A 19,819-nucleotide genomic window follows, 5' to 3' on the forward strand; every position below is an offset into this window, starting at 1 on the left:
TCAAACCCTATTAATATATGTATGTAAGGATATTGAGGGATAAAAATTGCAAGTTCGATGTCCTTGGGAAAATCCTGCCGCCCTGTTAAAAATTTAAAGATGCAGATTTACTAGAAATGCGCAAAAATATTGAAAACATATTGAATTTTTTGCATTTTCAAAGTTTTCATGGACGATTAATTTAAGTTATTAACTAAAACTTCAATCAAAAATCGGCACAGGTTTTCGTTATCCTACGGCCGTACAACTTCACATTTAGGCTATTTAGGTTAAAAATACGGAGGGTATGCAAATCAAAATTTGCGAAAAAATTTGTTTCCATATATTCTTGGGTTCGAAATTCCCCCCCGGGCCCGAAATTCCTCTCACCGGCCCTGGGAACTCATTCATTGTCTACATTACCTGGTGTGTGGTGGAATCATCTCAACAGCTACTAATCAACTGCTCGTCTTTTGCTAGCTTAAAATTTCAACATCTTGAGTCACACTTCTTTCTCACCTCCGTGGAACTTATGCGCAAAGGATTTAGCTGCACGCAAAGCTTTGCTACAAGAACGGACCGTATTTTCCACAAACCTCAGGGGTCAACGTTCAACTACCTCTTTCGTCTTTCTCTTTGTATTCTATTTTACTAGTCTAGTTAGTTAAGTGAAGGCAAGTTTTTAGCTTTTTAGGTGCTGTGGCTTTCGCCCAAAAGCTCGACATGAAGTTCCACTCTAAGTCCGCATTCATCTAAACTCCTTGGAATTGCTTCAAAAAACATTCCGGGTTTCACATATAAGTTTTAAGAGTACGTAAGGCGACATGAGTCTCGAAACCCTCAAATGCCTGAAAAGTTTGGTGTATAGTTCGAACTCAAGTATTGTAGTGTGCTGGGTATAAAAAGGCGTACCCAAAACAAATAACTGATATCTCTTTTACTCAAAGCGTTCAAACGAAATAGCTTATACATATCTATACTTTTGCCTGCTTTGGCTGATGGTTTTCTATTTCGCTCAATCTATATATCTAATAAAAAAAATATACAAAAGCTGAAAAAAAATACTTGGGTACTTCATGGAATCGTTAGCCTGATTATATGGAGTACTACAATTTATTAATTATTGGGGAATCAGTGTGTTAAATGGGTAAACGATGGTCGTTAGATGCTACAAAATTAATTGGTTGGCGATAAATCAAAAATTAATTTACTCAATGTATTATTTAGTAAAAAAAAAAAAATTCGCTTGTTTATCGTTTATGATAACCAATCCTTCCACAAGCGCATATATTTATGTATTGGATATTCTGGCTGCTCTGCTAGTCCCAATTAAGTCCACATTGATGGATTACTTTGATTTTATTTTCCTAGAAAAATACCAATACCATTTACCGTTTGCTGTTTGTATGTGTAAATATTATCTAATTGATAATGTCGGATAGCAAATAAATTGTTAGGCATAGAAAAATATGCAGTCGAAATATGTAGATAAATATTTAGTGTGTATGCAAGTAAAGTTACGCCTTAAGTTATCGAATATTGTGACACTTAGTTATGTACTTGTAAATTACCAAATTTATACTTGGCTGAAATTCATTTTTTTGTGCTTTGTAAATATTTAGGGTATTCACAGTGTATGATAAAAGCTAATTACATATGTATGTAACTATTTTCTATAAGTTTAAAATATTTCGGCGTGGTTAAAAATTCCCTAAAACCATTTTAAACGTTATTTTTCGTTGACAAAGACTTTAAGACATTACGACGCTTAACACGTCTGGTGAATGCCCTAATTGTAATTGTATACATAAGTATTTTCTTGCCATAGTTGTTACTGTGGTTTTTGTCTTTCAATTAGTTAAGTTGATACCTAAAAGAACAAAGTGTCATTGGAACCCATCGGTTAGCTGATTATTTCTTCATATGGTTTTCAAAAACACTAATGAGCCCAAATAAATTGATTAGTATCCTGTGACAATTTACGCAATATAATTACATTCATACCAGTGATGGGCAAAATTAAAAATTTGTGTATTTAAATCACCTGTTTGGATACTTAATACTCATATATATACTTAATATTTAGAGATGAACAAAAAAGTAAAGTAAAAATATTTGCCTATTCAGATGTTGCTAAATACTAAAGTAAATGTAAACGAAATATTTGGGAGATGAAAAATGCTAAATAATTGAGGTTGCTAAATACTGAAGTACTAAAGGATTTATTAGACTTCAGGAAAAGAGACGGTTATCGATAATTTTTGTTGTTTTTTTTCGAAATTTAAAAAATAATGAAAATGAAACTTTCAAATTTTGTTTTTCGTTTTTTTGTAAGTTTTCTTTTGCGATTTTTCGTGTTTTCCTTTTCAGAATTAGTTTAGTAACTTAAGGGATTTTTTAAAATAACTCTTAAATACCAAAATGTTTAACTTTCGGTCAAGAATAATGGCTAACTTTTGAATTTTATTTTTCTCGGTCAAATTTTATAGTTTGTTGTGATTTTTAGTTTTTTCGATCAAAAATTATTGTTATTTTTAATTTTTTCTAAAATTTTAACCGCTTTGATGTAGACTGCGTTCCTATGTCAGTTTTAAATCTTTTGTGATCTAAAAAATTAAATATGAAAACAACGATTTTTTTATCTAAATTAAACATCACAAAATAACGATTATCCTTGATCGAAAAAACTAAAAATAAAACTTAACGAAAAAATAAAAATCATATATAAAAATAACGGTTAAATTTGATCAGAAAACTAGAAATCCAATTTTAACAGTTAAATTATTGTTTTATTATAAAGCTCATAACAATAACGGTCGCTGGTACTTTTCTTACTATTTCCAGCTTTTGGAAGCTTTTCGGTATTTTTTGCGACTTTACTTAACTTTGTCATTATTTATCGGGATTCTTCGTGGTATATTTTTCGGTGTTTTCGGGATTCGTCCTGATTTTTGGAATTGCGGAATTATCGCGAGACTTGCAGTACTATTTCGGCACCGTTATTTTTATTTTTTTTTTTCAGAATTGTTCGTGTTAGATTTTTCAGGATTTTGCAGTATTTTTAGCATCCTTTGTTTTAGATTTTTCGGGATCTTTCGGTATTTCCGAATTATTTCGCGGTTTCCAGTACTATTTTCGGTATTCTCCGCGTTTTTCTGTATCTCTCGAAATTTTTTTGTGATTATTCCTGATTTTCGGAATTGCGGAGTTATTTCGAAATTTTCAGTGCTATTGCAGAACTGTCCTTTATTTTTACAGAGTTGCTCGAATTATGTTTTTCGGTTCTTTTCGGGATTTCGGCCTTTTCAGTACAATTTCGGGGTACACAACAAATTTCGGAAACACAAAAAACCAAAAAAAAGACAATTTCGGGGGTTTTCTGGGATTTTTCTTTATTTTCTCTCTTGGATTTTTTTGGTATTCTTTGTTCTATATATTTCGGTACCTTTCGGTATTTTTCCGGGATTTTTCGATATTGTGGGATTTTCAGTACTATTTTGGCCCCTTTTTAAGTTTATCAGCATCCTTCGTGTTATATATATTTGGCATCTTTGGGATTTCGTAATTATTTTGTGATTTTCAGTACTATTTCGATTTTTTTCCAGACTTTTCTTTATTTTCGGTTTTTTTTACGGGATTCCTTGGGTTATATTTTCCAGGTCTCTTCGTGTTTTTTCAAGATAATTTTGTGTCAAACTCTAAACCTCGATATTCGGTCGTAGATCCCTGAATCGCACGGTGAAAAATCCAATATATAGTGAAGCTGTAAATACTAAGTACTTTTGTAGGTGATATTTTTTTAGGTATAAGTCACTTAATACTATTCTATATTTAGTCCTGGAAAAATATGTAAATGCATTTAAACACATACTTACTCAAAGTATTTATCACACTTTAGAATGTAAGTATGTATGTATGTATTATCATACATGGTACTTGGTGATTATTTACTACAACATAAATACATAAATACTTTTGTACTTACTATATAGTCACATACAATTTTGTACATAACTGATATGTGCAAATGTATGTTCATATATTGTGCCATTTAACATCGATAAATTTTAGTTTTACGCAATAGTTTTAACAACATACGTACTGTGGTTTAGATATCTGTAGTTTTGTGTTGAAATTTTAATGTATACTTATATACTATATATGCACACATTTATATCTATATTTCATGACTAATTGATAATTAATTGCCTTTAGTGAATAATTTTTAGTCTTTTTAATAGTACATATGTATGTAACTCATGAGTTGAGCAAGATAAAGATTCCAACCATCAAAAAATTTTTACATTGCCAGCCAATTTTCTTTTAATTATTATAATGCGAATTTCCACTAGGCATTGAGATGGCCAAAAATGTATACAATTTAAAAAATACCATGTGCAAACAAACTTAATGATATTTTTTAATGCTCAAGTTTGTCAATAAAATTGTTGTCATTTAATGCCGTCGTATGCAGGCATAAGTCATATTTTTCTCTGTGTATCAGAGTTAGTGCATTGGATAATTGTTTGTTACTTTTATGCTTTGTTTTTGTTTTTTTGGTTTTCATGGACTGTCACTCAACTACCAATGGTTAAATAATGCGGCATTATTGCGGTTTATTGCAGCCATAAAGTCATAATCTATGTAAATAATGAACACTGCCACCGGTGTTTAATTTAGATTATTTTATTTTATTTTTCGGTTAGATTTAGTTTGTTTATCTATTGACTTTCTTTGAGCGATGTATTTTGCCGACCCGACGCACAGTGGTGCAATACTGGAATTTAATGTTCATAATTCACTGGAGCTTTCATTTTTCAAACAATTTGATTAATATGTATTTTTTTTTTAAGTGAAAGCTTATTTGCAATTTTGAAGAAAATCGATTCTTCAGTTCTAGTTAATAAATGCTCATAATAAAACGTAGTTGAAAACAATTGTAGAGTTTCCCTTAAATGAAAAAAAATCACAAGAAAGATTTGAAATATTAAAAAAAATATCACAAAATCAAACATGTTTTTTAGGTCTTAGAAAAATTGGGTATGCAGTTTTATAGACCGTTAAATTTCAGTATAAAAAAGTGCAAGTTGCAATTGTGTACTATTAAAAATTAACGCGAACTCTTAGCCACTTGAAACTTGCACTTCATTGTACTAAAATTTCATGATCTATAAAACTGCATACTTAAAATTTTTCTAGGAACTAAAATAATTTTAAGTTTGAGGATTTTTTTCTGACATTTCAAATATTTTTTGAATTTTTTTTTCGATTTGGCGAACCCTACAATTATTGTCAACTAGGTTTTATTATGTAACAATTATTAACTGAATTATTATCTGGATCAGGAGAAAATTCCCACTTTTTCTGCACTTTGCTCTAAAAAGTGTAAGCAAAAAACAAAACCGACTTCAATTCTCATATAAAAATTTAAGATTACCGTTAATTTCTTCACGATCCAATCATCGGATCTAAACACTCTGGAGGTACCACCTTTCCGATGAGAAAAGAATTATCCAAATCGGTTAACGTGGTCCAAAGTTATGCGGTAACATACATAAAAAGAAAAAATAAATAAATTGTCCGACGAACTGATAACCTTTTCCTTTTTGTAAAGTCGGTTAAAAATAGAGCTGAACTGGTCTCGCGCAAATTTCATTATCTTTCATTTAATAAGCAATTAATTAAATTCCAGTTTTGAACCCCTGTGCGACGGGCGGGTACATTGGCTTCTGTGGTGAGAATGATTGTGCCCTTTGACTTTGAATTCTCAGACAAAAATTACGCTTGGCTAAAATTACACCCTCAGTAGTTAATTAAATATAGCTTTTATTGCGTCTATGCCGATATGCCGCATATGTTTCACCAACGCATATTAACTCACGATATGTAGGTAATTTTCGATACTATCTACTTGTATTAAAAAGGTTCAAACTTGAATTGTGAAAAATTAAAATTTTGAGTTAGCACACTTTTAACAACATACATACCTTAATATGTATAGAGAAGCCTTATCTAACATTTTTGTTTCTCTATAGAGTTGTTCCATCATAGAAAATCGACCAGCAGCAATACTTGCTACCATGGGCGTAGCCAGGTAGGCGCAGGGAGAGCTGGAGCCCCCTGAATTCCAAATTTTCTCTCTATATATAAAAAATAGTACCCTAAAATGCTAGCTTAATAGATTCAAAAAAATCTCCTTCATGATCTGTTAAGGTAGTTGCATCTATAGTACATTCCATTTGTTGTGAACCCTTTCCTTCTAAATTTTTTTAGGTGCAAAATTGGAACTTTGAGTTTGAAGACAAATATTTTTAAAAGTTCAATCGCCCAAGGCGTTTATCTTACGGCGACTAATTTAGGTTCCAGCAACGGGTTACAATTTTGTTGCCCTATGGCTGCCACGTGAAGGAAAGGGTTAATTTACTTACCTATGTACCTACTTTTTCTTACCGCATAAATCAAAACAAACTCTCTTTTGCAACAAAATCAGTCTTTATGAACCAATAAAATATAAAATGAACGAGTAACTAAACAAATAATAGACAGTATAGCATAATTAATAATATTTATTGTTAGCAGATTTTTCCCCAACTTAATTAATTAAATTGATACGTATCCATGCAGGTGCAATTGGGGAGTGTACAACGAGGCGCTAAATTCGATAGATGTCCCATTGTAACGGGGAAGGAGAGCGGCACAAACCATTTGGGATAAGCGCAGATAGCTGGAGTGCCAGCACTCGTAGCTGTACTGCCAGTGGCATTAATAAGGGCAGATTTATGAGCGTACTGTGAATGAATGATAAGCAGATGGATAACCATTTCGTTACTGGAAGTCAGTCATTTGCTTACCAGCTCAGCAGTGACGGGCTTAAAAGCGCTTCGAATAGGCGCAACAGTTGTTGATGATGTCGCTGCCGCATGACTGAGCATAGTTGTTGAGGCAGCCTTGGACGCTTCATTGGATGCGCTACTGACTGCGGGCGTAACACTCTCTATGGCGCGCACTAAGTCCAAATCACAGCGCTTCAATATCAATTCCAACACAGAACGTTTGCGATGCGGAAAGAGTTGTGCCAACATATCTATAGCGCTCTGTGAGATTACAGGTGGCGTGGGTGTGGTGGATGAGATTTTTGAAGTGCCTGATGTGAAATGCAATACAATTTCTGTTTTTATAATAACTCTAACAATTACTAGAATAAATATATATGTATCTTTTATTATAAGCCATAGTAACACTTTAACCTTCCAATTCCAAAGTAGTTTTACGTCAAAAACTAACAGGGCAATCATGGCAACTGTCTTTCAACTCACCACAGACTTTTGAAGAGCCTTTCGTAAGACAACTGTCAATTCTGGCAACTATCTTGACGGTTGTTTTCTGTCTTTAAAAAGCTAATTGGAAGATTTCTTAACGAGAAGGACTTAAAGATATTCTGTTTGTCTTTTAGAAATCATTTTTCTAAAACCACCGATTAAATAAAAAAACATATGTATATGTATATTTTTCTTTAAAAAAAATAAAAGATGAAAATTAAAGGAAAATAAATTTAAAGAACTAAAAAACATTTTTAAAATTAACTTAAAAAAAAATAATTAAAAGAGACAAACTAAATAAAAAAATTTATAAGTGTTAAATATAACAAATCTTTTTCTTTTAAAACCAATAAAATCTAAAAATTTAATTAGTAAGGAAAAAAACATCACACTAGATAACTTCCTAAAAATTAAATGAAACTACAAAAAAATATATATATTTTTCTTTTTAAAACAATCAAATCTAAAAACTAGAACGAAACTAAATTATGAGAAAGAAAAAACAAATAAATTTGAAATGAAAAGAGCAAGTTTCTAAAAATTAAATAGACTAAAATATTTTTTTAAAACGAAAAATTCTAAAACTAAAACAAATTAAATTTAAAAAGGAAAAGCTGAAAAAAAAGTTCATAAATATTAAATTAAATTTAAATAATATTTTTTTTATAACAAAAAAATCAAAAAGTTAAATTAAAAAAAGAACGAAACGCAACAAATAAAATAAGTTTCTAAAAATTAACTAAGATTAAAAGAATATTTTTCCATTTAAAACAATAAAATTCAGAATGAAAAAATACATAAAAAGTTTCCAAAAACTTAAGTGAATTAAAAAAATTATATAACTTTATTTTTTCGAAACAAAGATTGAATTAAAAAAAAATAAAATAAATAAATAAATTTAATAAAGAATTCGAACCTTGGATTTCTCAATGGGCACGCCAGGTGCTTAGCCCACTCGCCATTGCGATTGTTGGAGCAGCGCGAGCAAAATGATGTATATACCAGACATCTGCAGCGGGTGCATGATTTTCGTGTATACTCGATCATCTAACAAAACCCGTTTTGCATCGTTCTCTGTATACGAGCAGAAGTACTGTTCGTTATCGACTGAGCTCAAGACGAACATGTTGGCCACAACACCCGATTGCTTTTCATACATACTTGATTGGGTTCGGGTGCTTTGCAGCTCAATATACCCGGGTGTTCGAGTTTCAACCCGAGTGTGCACAAAATTTTCTTGATTGGCTTATGACGTTTTTGTTTATACAAAAAATGTTGCCTTCTCATCGCGGTGTTCTTAGTTTTTGTGCGTAGAGGGTAAAGAGAAGGTTGAATTTTTCGGTAGTTTGTTTAAGTGTACATTTAACCATTTCTTATATTTTTGCTCATACAAAATGCGGCATCACGACGCCTACATCCATTTAGGTATAAATGTGTGTAGATCGGCAATGCCCAAGCCCTATACACTCGGTGCACATTTATTTTTTGTAAAAGTACTTATGTACCTACATAGTTTTAGGCTGTGTTCTAATATATACACACACAGCTTTCCACGCGAAACTATACGAAATAGATGCAAAAACATGTTTGTCTACTTCGCTTCTAATTTTTTCATTGCGTATGCACAAGCACAAAGCAACAACATTTTCGTATGCTTTGTGGGAACATATTGGCGCCAGTTACCTTCAGCGTAAATTTCTTTATTGTCCTGCATTTTATCGCAATGTTCGGGTGTCCGTTTCATTGTTACACAAATTTTCGGGTTAGCTGCGGGTGTCCGAGTGTGGTGTTCGCTTGTGCTCAATTTATAGCGAGGGTGATCGAACAGACTCTTTCGTAACCAAAGCAGCTGTCGGGTATGCATCTCGATCGAACACATAGTAGCCGAGTGTGGCGTTCGCTTGTGCTTGATTTTTAGTGAGTGTGATCAAAAAGGCTCGATCATACTCAAAGCTGTTCTCTGGTATATACATACATATTAGGGATGTTTCGAATGTCATATTTTGCACATTCGCGAATGCCATTTCAACAATATTAGAATGGACTCTCTGCCCATGTACACATTCGCATTCGCAAAACATTCGTATCATTTGATGCGAATGCGAATATGTAAAATGATGATATCAATTAACTTAAAAAAGGCTTGCAACTATCTTAGCCAGAATTGCGCTGTTAAATTACTTCACTTCACTCACTTTTTGCCTCCTCACTCAAACTGCTGAACGCGGCAGTACTAAGATCCTCAGCCATGTGTTGTATTTGATGTTGTGGATTTTGTCGCTGCAGCGGCTCTTGCCTTTCCATTCCCTCACTCTCAACTTCTGCGCCAGTGTCTAAAGAACTTTGGGACAATCCAAAGATTTGTCCCTCCGGCAATGTATCGATTTGTTTACCAGTCTTGGTGGTCATCAATCGCAGTGCAATGGCATTCTCCACCGCCTGTTGACGCTTTAGGGCAACCTGAAAATGTATAAAAATCACACAAAACTTTTACGAATACAAACAAATGGCTTAGTGAATAAAAATTATGTGTAAACATTGCCGAAAATATATATGTATACATACATGCGTACATATGTATACACATACTCGCGTTAGTTAATACATTCATACGAATGCATTTATACATACATACATACGCATATCTATAGCGGTAGATTATCTTCTATTCGGTGTAAATTGAAATTAATATGCGACACAACCGCTACTTCATGCTGGATACTACCCCACCACCTACTCAACTTTTTCTCTTCTAAGTATGTATGTATGTATGCGCTCATATTTACTTTAGTCTATTAACTTTTGTGCATTTTTATTGACTTTCGCGTCTCGTATTTCATTTGTTTTCACAATCTGGTTATGTCTTTCCACCCATATAAATGTGAAGTATATTAGAGGGGAGCGTCATATGTTTTTAAAATGTTTTAGAATGAATGTGCACTAACTACAACGTTGCTTTGGAATACGTAGTCTTAACCGACTTCAAAAAAGGATAAGGTTATCAATTCGTCGGAATATTTTTTATATATTTTTATGTATGTATATAACTTTGGACCACGTTAAGCGATTTCTATAATTTTTCAGAGGTGGTCCCATACTAATTTAGTTGAGATCCGGTCAACTGATCATGAAGAAATTGACGGTGCTCTTAAATTTGTATATGAGAATTAAAGGTTTTGTTTTTACTTAAAATTACTTGTTTAATATATTTTTTTTAATATTTAGATTTTATTGTTTTAAAAGTAAAAATATATCTCATTTAATTTTTCAGAACTTATTTAATTATGTACCATGTATTTTTTTGGATATATTTTTTTCTTTCATTAATTAAATTTTTGATTTTATTGTTCAAAAATGCAAAATTCTATTTACATCCATTTAATTTTTAGAAATTTATTTAATTTTTTAATTTAATTGTTTTTTAATTCTTAGATTTTATTGTTTTAACAAGCAAATACGTAGCTATAATTTCATTTAATTTCTTAAACTTATTTTATTTTTATTTATATATTTAGATTTTTTGTATGAATTTTATTTTTTGGATAATTTTTTTTCTTTTGTTGATTTACTTTTTGATGTTATTGTTAAAAAAAAAATATATATTTTTAAAATTTCATTTAATTTTTAGAAATGTATTTTGTTTTTTTTTTTTTAATTTTTTTTTATTAAATTTTCTTCAATATTTTTAGATTTTATTGTTTTAACAATAAAAATATGTGACTATTATTTAATTTGTATAAACTTATTTAATTTTTATTTCCATTTTCTAAATAAATTTTCTTTCTTTCTTTATTTAAATTATTCTTTTTTTTTAGATTTAATTTATTTTTAAAGAAAAATATTCTTTTAATTTCATTTGATTTTTAGAAACTTATTTTATTTGTATTTAAATTTCTTGTTTTCTCTCTCTTCTTGACTCTCCTCCCTAATATTCATGCACATATACCCACAAAAGGAGATTGGAAGGGCGTAAATATTGCTCTACAATAAAAATGTGTTTAACATCAAATTCTTCAAATAGCAGTGAGCTCACACTCTACTACAATTTCCTTTGTCATAACATATGTATGTTTGCATGTATTTGTTGTAGTTTTAGCAAATAAATGTGGTTAAGAAATCTCGCCGCTTTCGTCTTTTGGGAATTACCAAATCAACATTGTATACATACATACATCGGCAGCTCTTTGTAACTGAACTCACAGAAGTTTGTAACTTGACTAGCCTACGGTGGATTGATTACTAAATGCATACATACATACATACATATTATGTACATACGAAGCTCGCGAATATATTCTCACTATTGTTGATGCGAACACTTGTGCAAACATGGAAACGGATATGTTGCCCGATTAGCTGGCTGACAATTTGATTTTGCTTCTTACGACACCCACCTCTTTGGGGCACCCACCCTCGGTGCGGTTGCTTTGGTTTGATTTAATACGATTTATTTTAATCGAGCAGTGTAACTGTTCAGGAAACAATTGTCAGATAACATAATGGATTATTGCACATTTAATAATGAATATTATTTATTAGTGGAAAATTTAGGTTTATTGGCATTGGGGGAGATGAGCGTGAAGAGGCATGTTTTTTTCGAAATCAAAACAGATATCGCATTTTGTGAGTGCGTAGAGCTTGAAATGCCCAGATAATTAAAATATGGGTTGAAATTTTTTTCCATACGCCATTGCGCCGCGGTTTCTCAGTTTCGTATCCAGGCGAAAGTAATAGCAAGACTAGTATTTCGCCACTAAACACGGCTTCAGACAAGGCCGGACAAGCCTATCGTGCGACTTTAAGTTGATGCTGAGAAATGCAAGAGCAACGGGTTCACTAAGAAGCTGCTCTACAGAAGTGCTTAATGCTATACTCAACCTATCGATATTCACCTAAAAGAAATGGCTATGAAATCGGCAAGGGTAGAGAGTTAGTCTAAGCACACAGATCTTCCAAGTCTAAGCACACGATCAATCCAATGTCGACGAACACTATACTTAAGTATTAATCACGTCGTTCACTGCCTGAGCTGATAAGATTACCAACGTATCCTCCTTTAGTGTACTCGTCCATATGAGGACACCTTCGAACATTATAGGACTAACTATGCTGTGGTAGAGCTAGAAAATATTAAAACTTAGGTGAGTGATCTCATCTGTATCGGTGAGCGACCCTGCTGCCACATAAGAAAAGATCTCAAACGACCATTGCTTTTCTAAGGCATCTCTATACATATTTATGTCATCAAAATTACTCTTCGCTTAATTTCGCTGGCCGATTACAGAATCAAGAAAAAACTCTTCGTGTGTTCTATAGCAATCTCTTTTGCCTCTTTAGCAATCTGAAGAGATCCGGCATGACATAGCCTGTGTTTTATACACTCACGGCAAAAACTATTGACAGAGAGAGTTTTTCACAATAGATGCTGTAATTTTTATATTTTATATTTTATAATATAAAAAAGGAGAATTTTCAGCTTTTTAGAATTTTTTGGGTATGCAGTTTTGTAGCCCATTGAATTGTAAGGTGTAAATTTGAAATAGATTTTTGGACATTTTTTTACTCATTTTCTTCAATACAAAAAAAAAAAAAAAATCGAAAAATCTTTGTATGGAAATTATGCGAAACACCTTCAACAAAAAAAAATCCTAAAAATTTTAAAAATTTTAACAGCTTCAAACTTGTATACTCAAAAAAAATCTTAAAAATCTGCTTAAATATTTGCACGAAAATTGATTAAATTTTTCTGAGTTTTGCACAAAGTTTATTATATTTTTATGTTTTTCGCTGCAGTATGAACGATATTTTTATAAAAACTTTGCGGAAAAAAAATTTAATTAAATTTAAAAACTAAAATTTTGTTTGCATATATTATAAAAAATTCGCTGTGCCAATACTTTGTGTAAACACATTCACTAAAAAAATTTACAAACTTCGTTTTTCGTGGAGTAAAATTCATATTTATAGGGTGGTATAAGAATTATCACCTTCAATTTGAAATTTTAACTTTATTAAAGCTTTAAAAATTGTGTTCAAGGTTGCTGATCTTAAAGTAAAAAAAAATGAAAACTTAAAAAAAGCAATATATTCGCGAAACCACTGCCTTTTTGTTTTCTCTTTAACGACAGGATTTTTTTAAAAGGACTGAAATTTTAAAAATGTGTTAATTTATTTTAAAAATCCAGTGCAATTTAGAAAAACAGTATGGGTATCAAATTAAAGACAAAATTCCGTAGAAAAAAAACTGATTAAATTCTTTGGGTACGCATGGACGAGTAGGTATTGAAAATGTCCTTTTAAAATTGTATCCTAGAATATCCTCGAAATTTCGCAATATTTATTTTTGAAAAAAATAGACTTTAAGGACTAATATAAAGTCGACAACATCCACGAATTTCGACCTTCTAACTTTATAAGCTTAAAAAATAAAATTAATTAAAAAGGTATTTTCAATCCTAGTCATCCTAGTGAACAAAAAAATTTTAATTTTTTTTTTAATTCTATGGAATTTTCTTATTTTACATTGCACTGATTTTTTTTTTAATAATTTTTGGAAGTAATAATTTAATTGAAATTATAAAGTTCTTTAAAAGTATCCTGACTTCAGAGAGAAAAACCAAAAACGCAGTATTACTATGGGCCAAACCCTTTTTTTTTTTTGAAGGACTTTAAAATTTTAAAAATGTAATTACTTCAAAAAATTATTAAAAAATTTCAGTGCAATGTTGAAAAACAATCAAATTGAAGAAAAAGCTCTGTAGAATAAGGTCCGATTAAATTTTCTTGGTACTTAAGAACGATTAGGTATTGAAAATGTCGTTTTCTCACTTTATCATTGAGTATCCTTGAAATTTTGCAATAATTATTTTCGAAAAAATGGTTGGTTAACGACTATTATGCACTCGACCACATCCTCAAATTTCGAGCTTTTAACTTTATTCGCTTAAAAAAATACAACTAATTAAAAGGACATCCTTGTCCTTGTGAACCAAACAATTTAATTTTTTTTTTTAGTTCTACAGAATTTTGTCTTGCCCATACTGCTTTTCTACATTGGAATGAATTTTAAAAATTTTTTTTTGAAATTAATCACATCTTTGACACTAATTACAAAGTCCCTAAAAAATATCCTGGCGTCAGAGAGAAAAACTAAAAACGCAGTTTTACTATATTTGGCCCACAGTTTCGTGAGTACATTGATTGCTTCATGTGTTTCGAAATTGTTTTGTTTTTGTCGCGCGGTGTTATCGAATATCTCTACACCGGTATTTATTTCGATATTTCGATTCAGACCAATCATTGTCCTTTCCAACTCTTGTTATGCCTACCTGTGCCGCCATAATACGCTGTCGCTCGAAGATTAGCACACACTTGGCGCACTTGCAGCCTTTGTAGGTGCACAGTTTCTTATGGCCACGCAATTCGGAGATGATGCCATGATTGCGGCAACGCGCACATTTTGGCACACGATTAGCGCCTTTCGACTGCACCGGCACAGCGCTGAATTTAAAGGATTTATTCGTAACGCCAACGCGCGCTCGCTTTGTAGCCACCATTGGTGTAGTGTCATTTTTGTCTGTCATATTTTTTTTTCCTAAAACCAAAAACCTAAAACTTCCGGCGAATTTTGTTGCGCGTTTAATATTCAATGGCTTTCAAAATGAAACTAATCCTGCTGGTAAGACTTCGTGATATATCCTTTGCGTTTGAAGTGGAGCTCATCATCAATTTGGATTGGCAACATTTTCGCCTTTGCTGTTGCTAATAAATTCAAAAGTTGCATTGCGCAAACGTTAAGTTACATTTGCACAAATTGAATGAAAGTCGCTTTATACCCGGAAACGCCTTAAAGGATACACCAAAGTGCTTTTGTATTGTTACGCTCGCCATTTGTTGTTAATATCCTTTTTCGGTGTGTGCTGTGTATTATTCCACTTGAAAATCTATGGCCACACCCCTTTGTGGTGATTGGTGCGTTGGTGATGTGCCATCACCGCTAATCTGCGCGCATAATCTTTCGCAGCAGTAAAGTAGCTAAGTACGTACAGTGATGTGTAAAGCCTCGGCAATACATGAGAGTAGAACTTTTGGGTTTTTTTTTATTGAATATGAAACCTCGATATTTCACATTTAAAATGTTAGTAGGATATACTACTATATTATATATATATGGGTCATTCCATACAATATTTACCTCAATACTTTTTTTTTGGGTAGAATTATTATTTTTTAACATTCTTTATCCAAAAAAAGAAGACAAAATTTTTTTTTATTTTGTCATGATATTCGAAAAAAATCTATCTCACACTCTCATGGAAAGTCGAGGTAATTACGCACATTTTGATACCTTAACTCATTATATCCGACAAATAGTTTATTAACTGGAAACAATTGAAAAAAGCTACTGCTCCGGGAGTTTAATATTTCGGGATTTTTTTTTGAGATTTTCGAAAATCATGACGAAATAAAAAATTGGTGCCTTCTTTTTTTCGATAAAGAATTTAAAAAAATATATTTCACCCCAAAATAAAATATTGAGGTTCCTATAAATATTGTATGGAATGGAATCGCAAAGCCTTGGCATTCACCTACATATGTATACTTTTTCCTCTATCTTCTAGCTGGCAGTTGCGACAATTTCTGTTACAGTGTTGTCCTATTCTTATTGAGAATTTAGCCAGTGGCCTGGACCCCGTGATGGTTTCTACAATTCTGAATACTTCTGTCCTGGATCCATTAAGTAGATTCCATGCCAGCGTTCTCTTTATATCTCACAAGTTCAAGGAAATGCAAAGCAATTTCCTCGCAGATTCATCCAAACAGAATTGAATAAATTGTAATAGAAATAAAACAAATTGTAATAGTAAGGAAAGAAATTTTAAAAGATAAGAGCACATGCCAAAAAAAAACAGGTGACCTCAGCTGTAGGCATTTTTTGACAATCAGCTGATAGTGGTTTGACTTATGAAACTGTACGATGGATATTATTGCTCTTTCAAACATTAAAGGCATCGTACAGTTCCATAAGTAAAGTAACTCTTCTTCTTATCGTTTTGCCTGGCAGGCTGTAGGTGTGTGTTTGGCAGGCTGTAGGTGTATTTTTGGTTAGTGTATTGGTGTTTTTGGTTTCAGTGTGTTAGTGTATTTTGAATAAATTGTAATAGAAATAAAAGAAATTGTAATAGAAATGAAAGAAATTGTAAAAGACAAGAGCACATGCCAAAAAACAGGTGATCTCAGCTGTAGGCATTTTTTGGCAATCAGCTGATAGTGTTTTTACTTATGAAACTGTACGATGATTAAAGGCCTTATTCATAAAAAAATAAAATAAATTTATACAGCTGTATAATGTGAAATTTTCATACAAGTTTTCGATTTACATATGAAGAAGTTAAAGTCTTCTTTCTCTTTTTTATGAATTTGGGTGTAAATTTGCGTAGCTTCCGCGTCGTTACCCGCGGAAAATTCAACAAATTTTTACCAAAATTTCAACTATTTAATCTGAATCTTTTAAACTTTTTGGGTATGTAGTTTTATAGTCCAAACAATTTTAGCCTAATGAAGTGCAAGTTTCAACCGGCTAAAAATCACGTTGATTTCAAGAATTTTATTGTAGACTGGTTACGGTTAAACTTAGACAATATTTTTATAGGAAAATAACAAAAAAAAAAAATTAGCTCGAAAAACATTATGAATATAATGAATGTACTTATGTATGTATGTAGATCTCTTGATCCCAACCAAGAAACCGGTCTTAACTCGGCAATATAAATGTGGTGATATTGCCTCCATTGAAAATACTTTGGCTGGCCTGAAGTAGAAAGCGTAGTAATAACTCTCCTCGTCGAGAATGGTTGATCTGGATTTTTTTGATATTATGTCCTTGATTTCAGCTTGTGGACTCTCAAAATCATAGGCCATGCAAAAAGGGTAGTATGCTCCGCTGTCCGGCAATCTCCACCTTCACATGGGTTGTGGCTACTGTACTGAATTGAGAACAAAGGAATGCATTTATAGCTTTCTTGATAAGAATGGACTCCCGCGGGCTTCCCACCTCACTCTTGTAGTAGAGTCTTAAAAGTTTGGCGCCATAATTGCCTTGTTGTTGGCGTAGCGCTCTTGGTTTTGGTAAAGGCGCCCAAAGAAATATAAAAATATTATTTAAAGGCATTCTGTGCCCCCATCTACCTTAATAAGCCCTTCTTCAATCACAGATATGTATTTATTCTGCAGTTTAATACACCATACAAAAATTGTTCGCCAAGTTTGATCATCGAAGGTAGCATTGACCTTAGCACCACCTACAGTTAGAAAGTCCAAGGAGAAGTGGCCAGCGAATTTGAAACTCCGCTATCCCAACAGGGACTGCGATGAATCGAACTGGGGGAGGAGATTTGCGGTCTATGGACCTTAAGGGAGTAAAATATGAATCAATACATATAAATCTTTCCAAGTTCCGAAGTTTCAGGCCAAGCTGATGTGAAGCATAAGTAGTAAAATAAATAGTGTAAGGCTCAGCGTACATGGCAAGAGTACCAAAACAATGGACCTAAAGTATTGGGGCACGGTATTCGTCTAATTGAGGTGGAACTAAAGGCAATGCGTGTACATGGAAATTTGTTGGGTGTCAAGCTGTTCCAATTGCAGTACCAGTTTCGGACATAGAGTTTTTGTGCATTGCTACGCTACGCGGATTGACTCGAGTTTTACCCGACTAAGGACTGTTGTTTCGACTATCGACGAACCCTACCGTTTGTCGTTGCTGGTACCACAAATGGCTCCACCCCAACTGCACTTTGGTGGTTATTTTCGCGTGAAAATACCTGCGCTGGCCTTAGAATACATAAGGAGTAGGCTATACGATTTGTGATACCTTGTTGCTCAAACCAATCAGCATCCAAGTATACAGCTGCCTACAAGTTGCTCAAAACGCGGATTCTTCCTAGCGCCCAGGCAGATTTCACGGAGCTCCGCCGATCCCGACCAATGAGTGAGGAAAAATTACTACTTCGCATCCTGTTTCAGATCTCATCAGCCAAGCATCACTACCAGGCAGGTAGGTATGAAACTTCTCTTAACCCTCACACCCCGATTTGCAACCAGCTCCTAAAGGTATACAAAGATACTTCATCTTAAATTCAATGCACTTACCAGAGTAAAATCGACGGGATAGCTGAGATCCAATAGACGAAGTTGCAGCAGAACTCAACTCTGATGGTGGTGGCTCATTGTTTATTACACGCCCCAGATTGAAATGTTTAACGTACACAAGATCCCTGTCACCTCTTGTGTGGCAGGATAACTTCCTGACATAGGTATCCTCCTAAAAATATGGTCCGATAAACAGCACTACGTCGCAAGCTATGCTACCGGTAAGATCAGGTCATTTTGCCATAATCATCCCAATCGTAAAACCTGTGGACCTCAACGACCAGATAACAACACCATTAGACATAGGGACCAAAGGAAAGACATAACTAATTTTTTCTGGATTAAGAAATTCGGTCTCGAATAATTACCGTCGCCCACACGACAGTAACCGTACGACCCAGATTTATAACTGGCCAAGGACTGTCACTCCAGCAAAACTCCCCAAATCTTTTTAGGGAATCTGTGTGCTGTTACAAAAACAACAACAACCATAATCAAGTTGTTGTTGTAGCGGCTACAATAAAAAAACAAAAGCGATGTTTAAGTGCATTTGAAATTCTTTCAAAGTATGCGGTTGCATCTTTCCCAAAACCGAATACAATTCGAATTTGTCACCAACTAAAAATAAACGTCACTGCTGTATAAACTTTGTTTAGTGGGCATTACACCAAATGCGCAATAAATGGCGAAACAAAGCGGAAAATTGGAACAGTGGTGCTAACCTCGTCGACCGAGGGATAAATAAAATGTCTAAATAATTGATTGCGCTATTTTTTTTAATGCTGCTAACAATTAGCCACCATAACTGATAGAAACATGAATTGAATATAGGTTATTTAATTTTAACATGAACATATTGAAGCTTTAGCGTTGCTCTTGTTTTCTTTGCCTTGCTCATAAATGAACTCGATCCCTTTTTAAAAGCGTTAGCAACACTGAAATGGCGGCCATTCGACGAGCTCGGCCAGTGACGACGCCGAATACAGCTTTGCTTTTCAGTCGGAATTTCATCATCGATAAGTCTGCGTGGAAAATGGAGCGGTAATAGCTAAAGGAATAACAACAGCGAAAAACGCAAAGAAAACGGCCTTTTGTCCGCTATTTCAGCGAATTTTTTGTTAAAAGCAAAAATTTACCAAACGACGACTTCTACCACTGCAACTACATCCACTCACTACCACCAAATTCACCAAAAAAAACAACAAAAGTACATCCAAGCAGCAGCAGCAACGCAGACGTGAGCAGAATTTTGTAATGAAAAAATCGAATTGTGAATCAGAATCAACTGCCACAGCGTATACAGCTAAAGCATTAGAAGCAGCAACAACCAATTCAGCTAAATTATCCATATTTAAAATAGAGAAGCAGGA

General features: G+C 33.1%; 1 protein-coding gene across 1 annotated transcript; it reads right to left on the reverse strand.

Annotated features, from left to right (window-relative positions):
• Positions 1 to 6,520: 6,520 nt before the first annotated feature.
• LOC118739754 (doublesex- and mab-3-related transcription factor A2-like) lies at positions 6,521 to 15,352 on the reverse strand. The gene is made up of 4 exons (XM_036471263.1): positions 14,627 to 15,352; positions 9,581 to 9,758; positions 6,831 to 7,084; positions 6,521 to 6,767 (listed from the first exon to the last, which is right to left on the reverse strand). The coding sequence occupies exons 1-4, from the start codon at positions 14,879 to 14,881 to the stop codon at positions 6,576 to 6,578; spliced, it is 879 nt and encodes a 292-aa protein (XP_036327156.1). The 5' UTR covers positions 14,882 to 15,352; the 3' UTR covers positions 6,521 to 6,575.
• Positions 15,353 to 19,819: the final 4,467 nt, after the last annotated feature.

This window comes from Rhagoletis pomonella, unplaced genomic scaffold (genome assembly GCF_013731165.1).
Source record: "Rhagoletis pomonella isolate Grant_MI unplaced genomic scaffold, Rhpom_1.0 Rhpom_scaffold_00001, whole genome shotgun sequence".
NCBI classification, from domain to species: domain Eukaryota; kingdom Metazoa; phylum Arthropoda; class Insecta; order Diptera; family Tephritidae; genus Rhagoletis; species Rhagoletis pomonella.

Bases quoted from the DNA above. Each gene is read 5' to 3' on its own strand.
- LOC118739754 (XM_036471263.1), bottom strand. From the start codon at position 14,881: ATGACAGACAAAAATGACACTACACCAATGGTGGCTACAAAGCGAGCG. The intron at 9,759-14,626 runs GTAGGCATAACA...ATACATTTTCAG, and splicing joins AGCGTATTATGGCGGCACAG to GTTGCCCTAAAGCGTCAACA. The intron at 7,085-9,580 runs AGCGACAAAATC...CCACGCCACCTG, and splicing joins GGAAAGGCAAGAGCCGCTGC to TAATCTCACAGAGCGCTATA.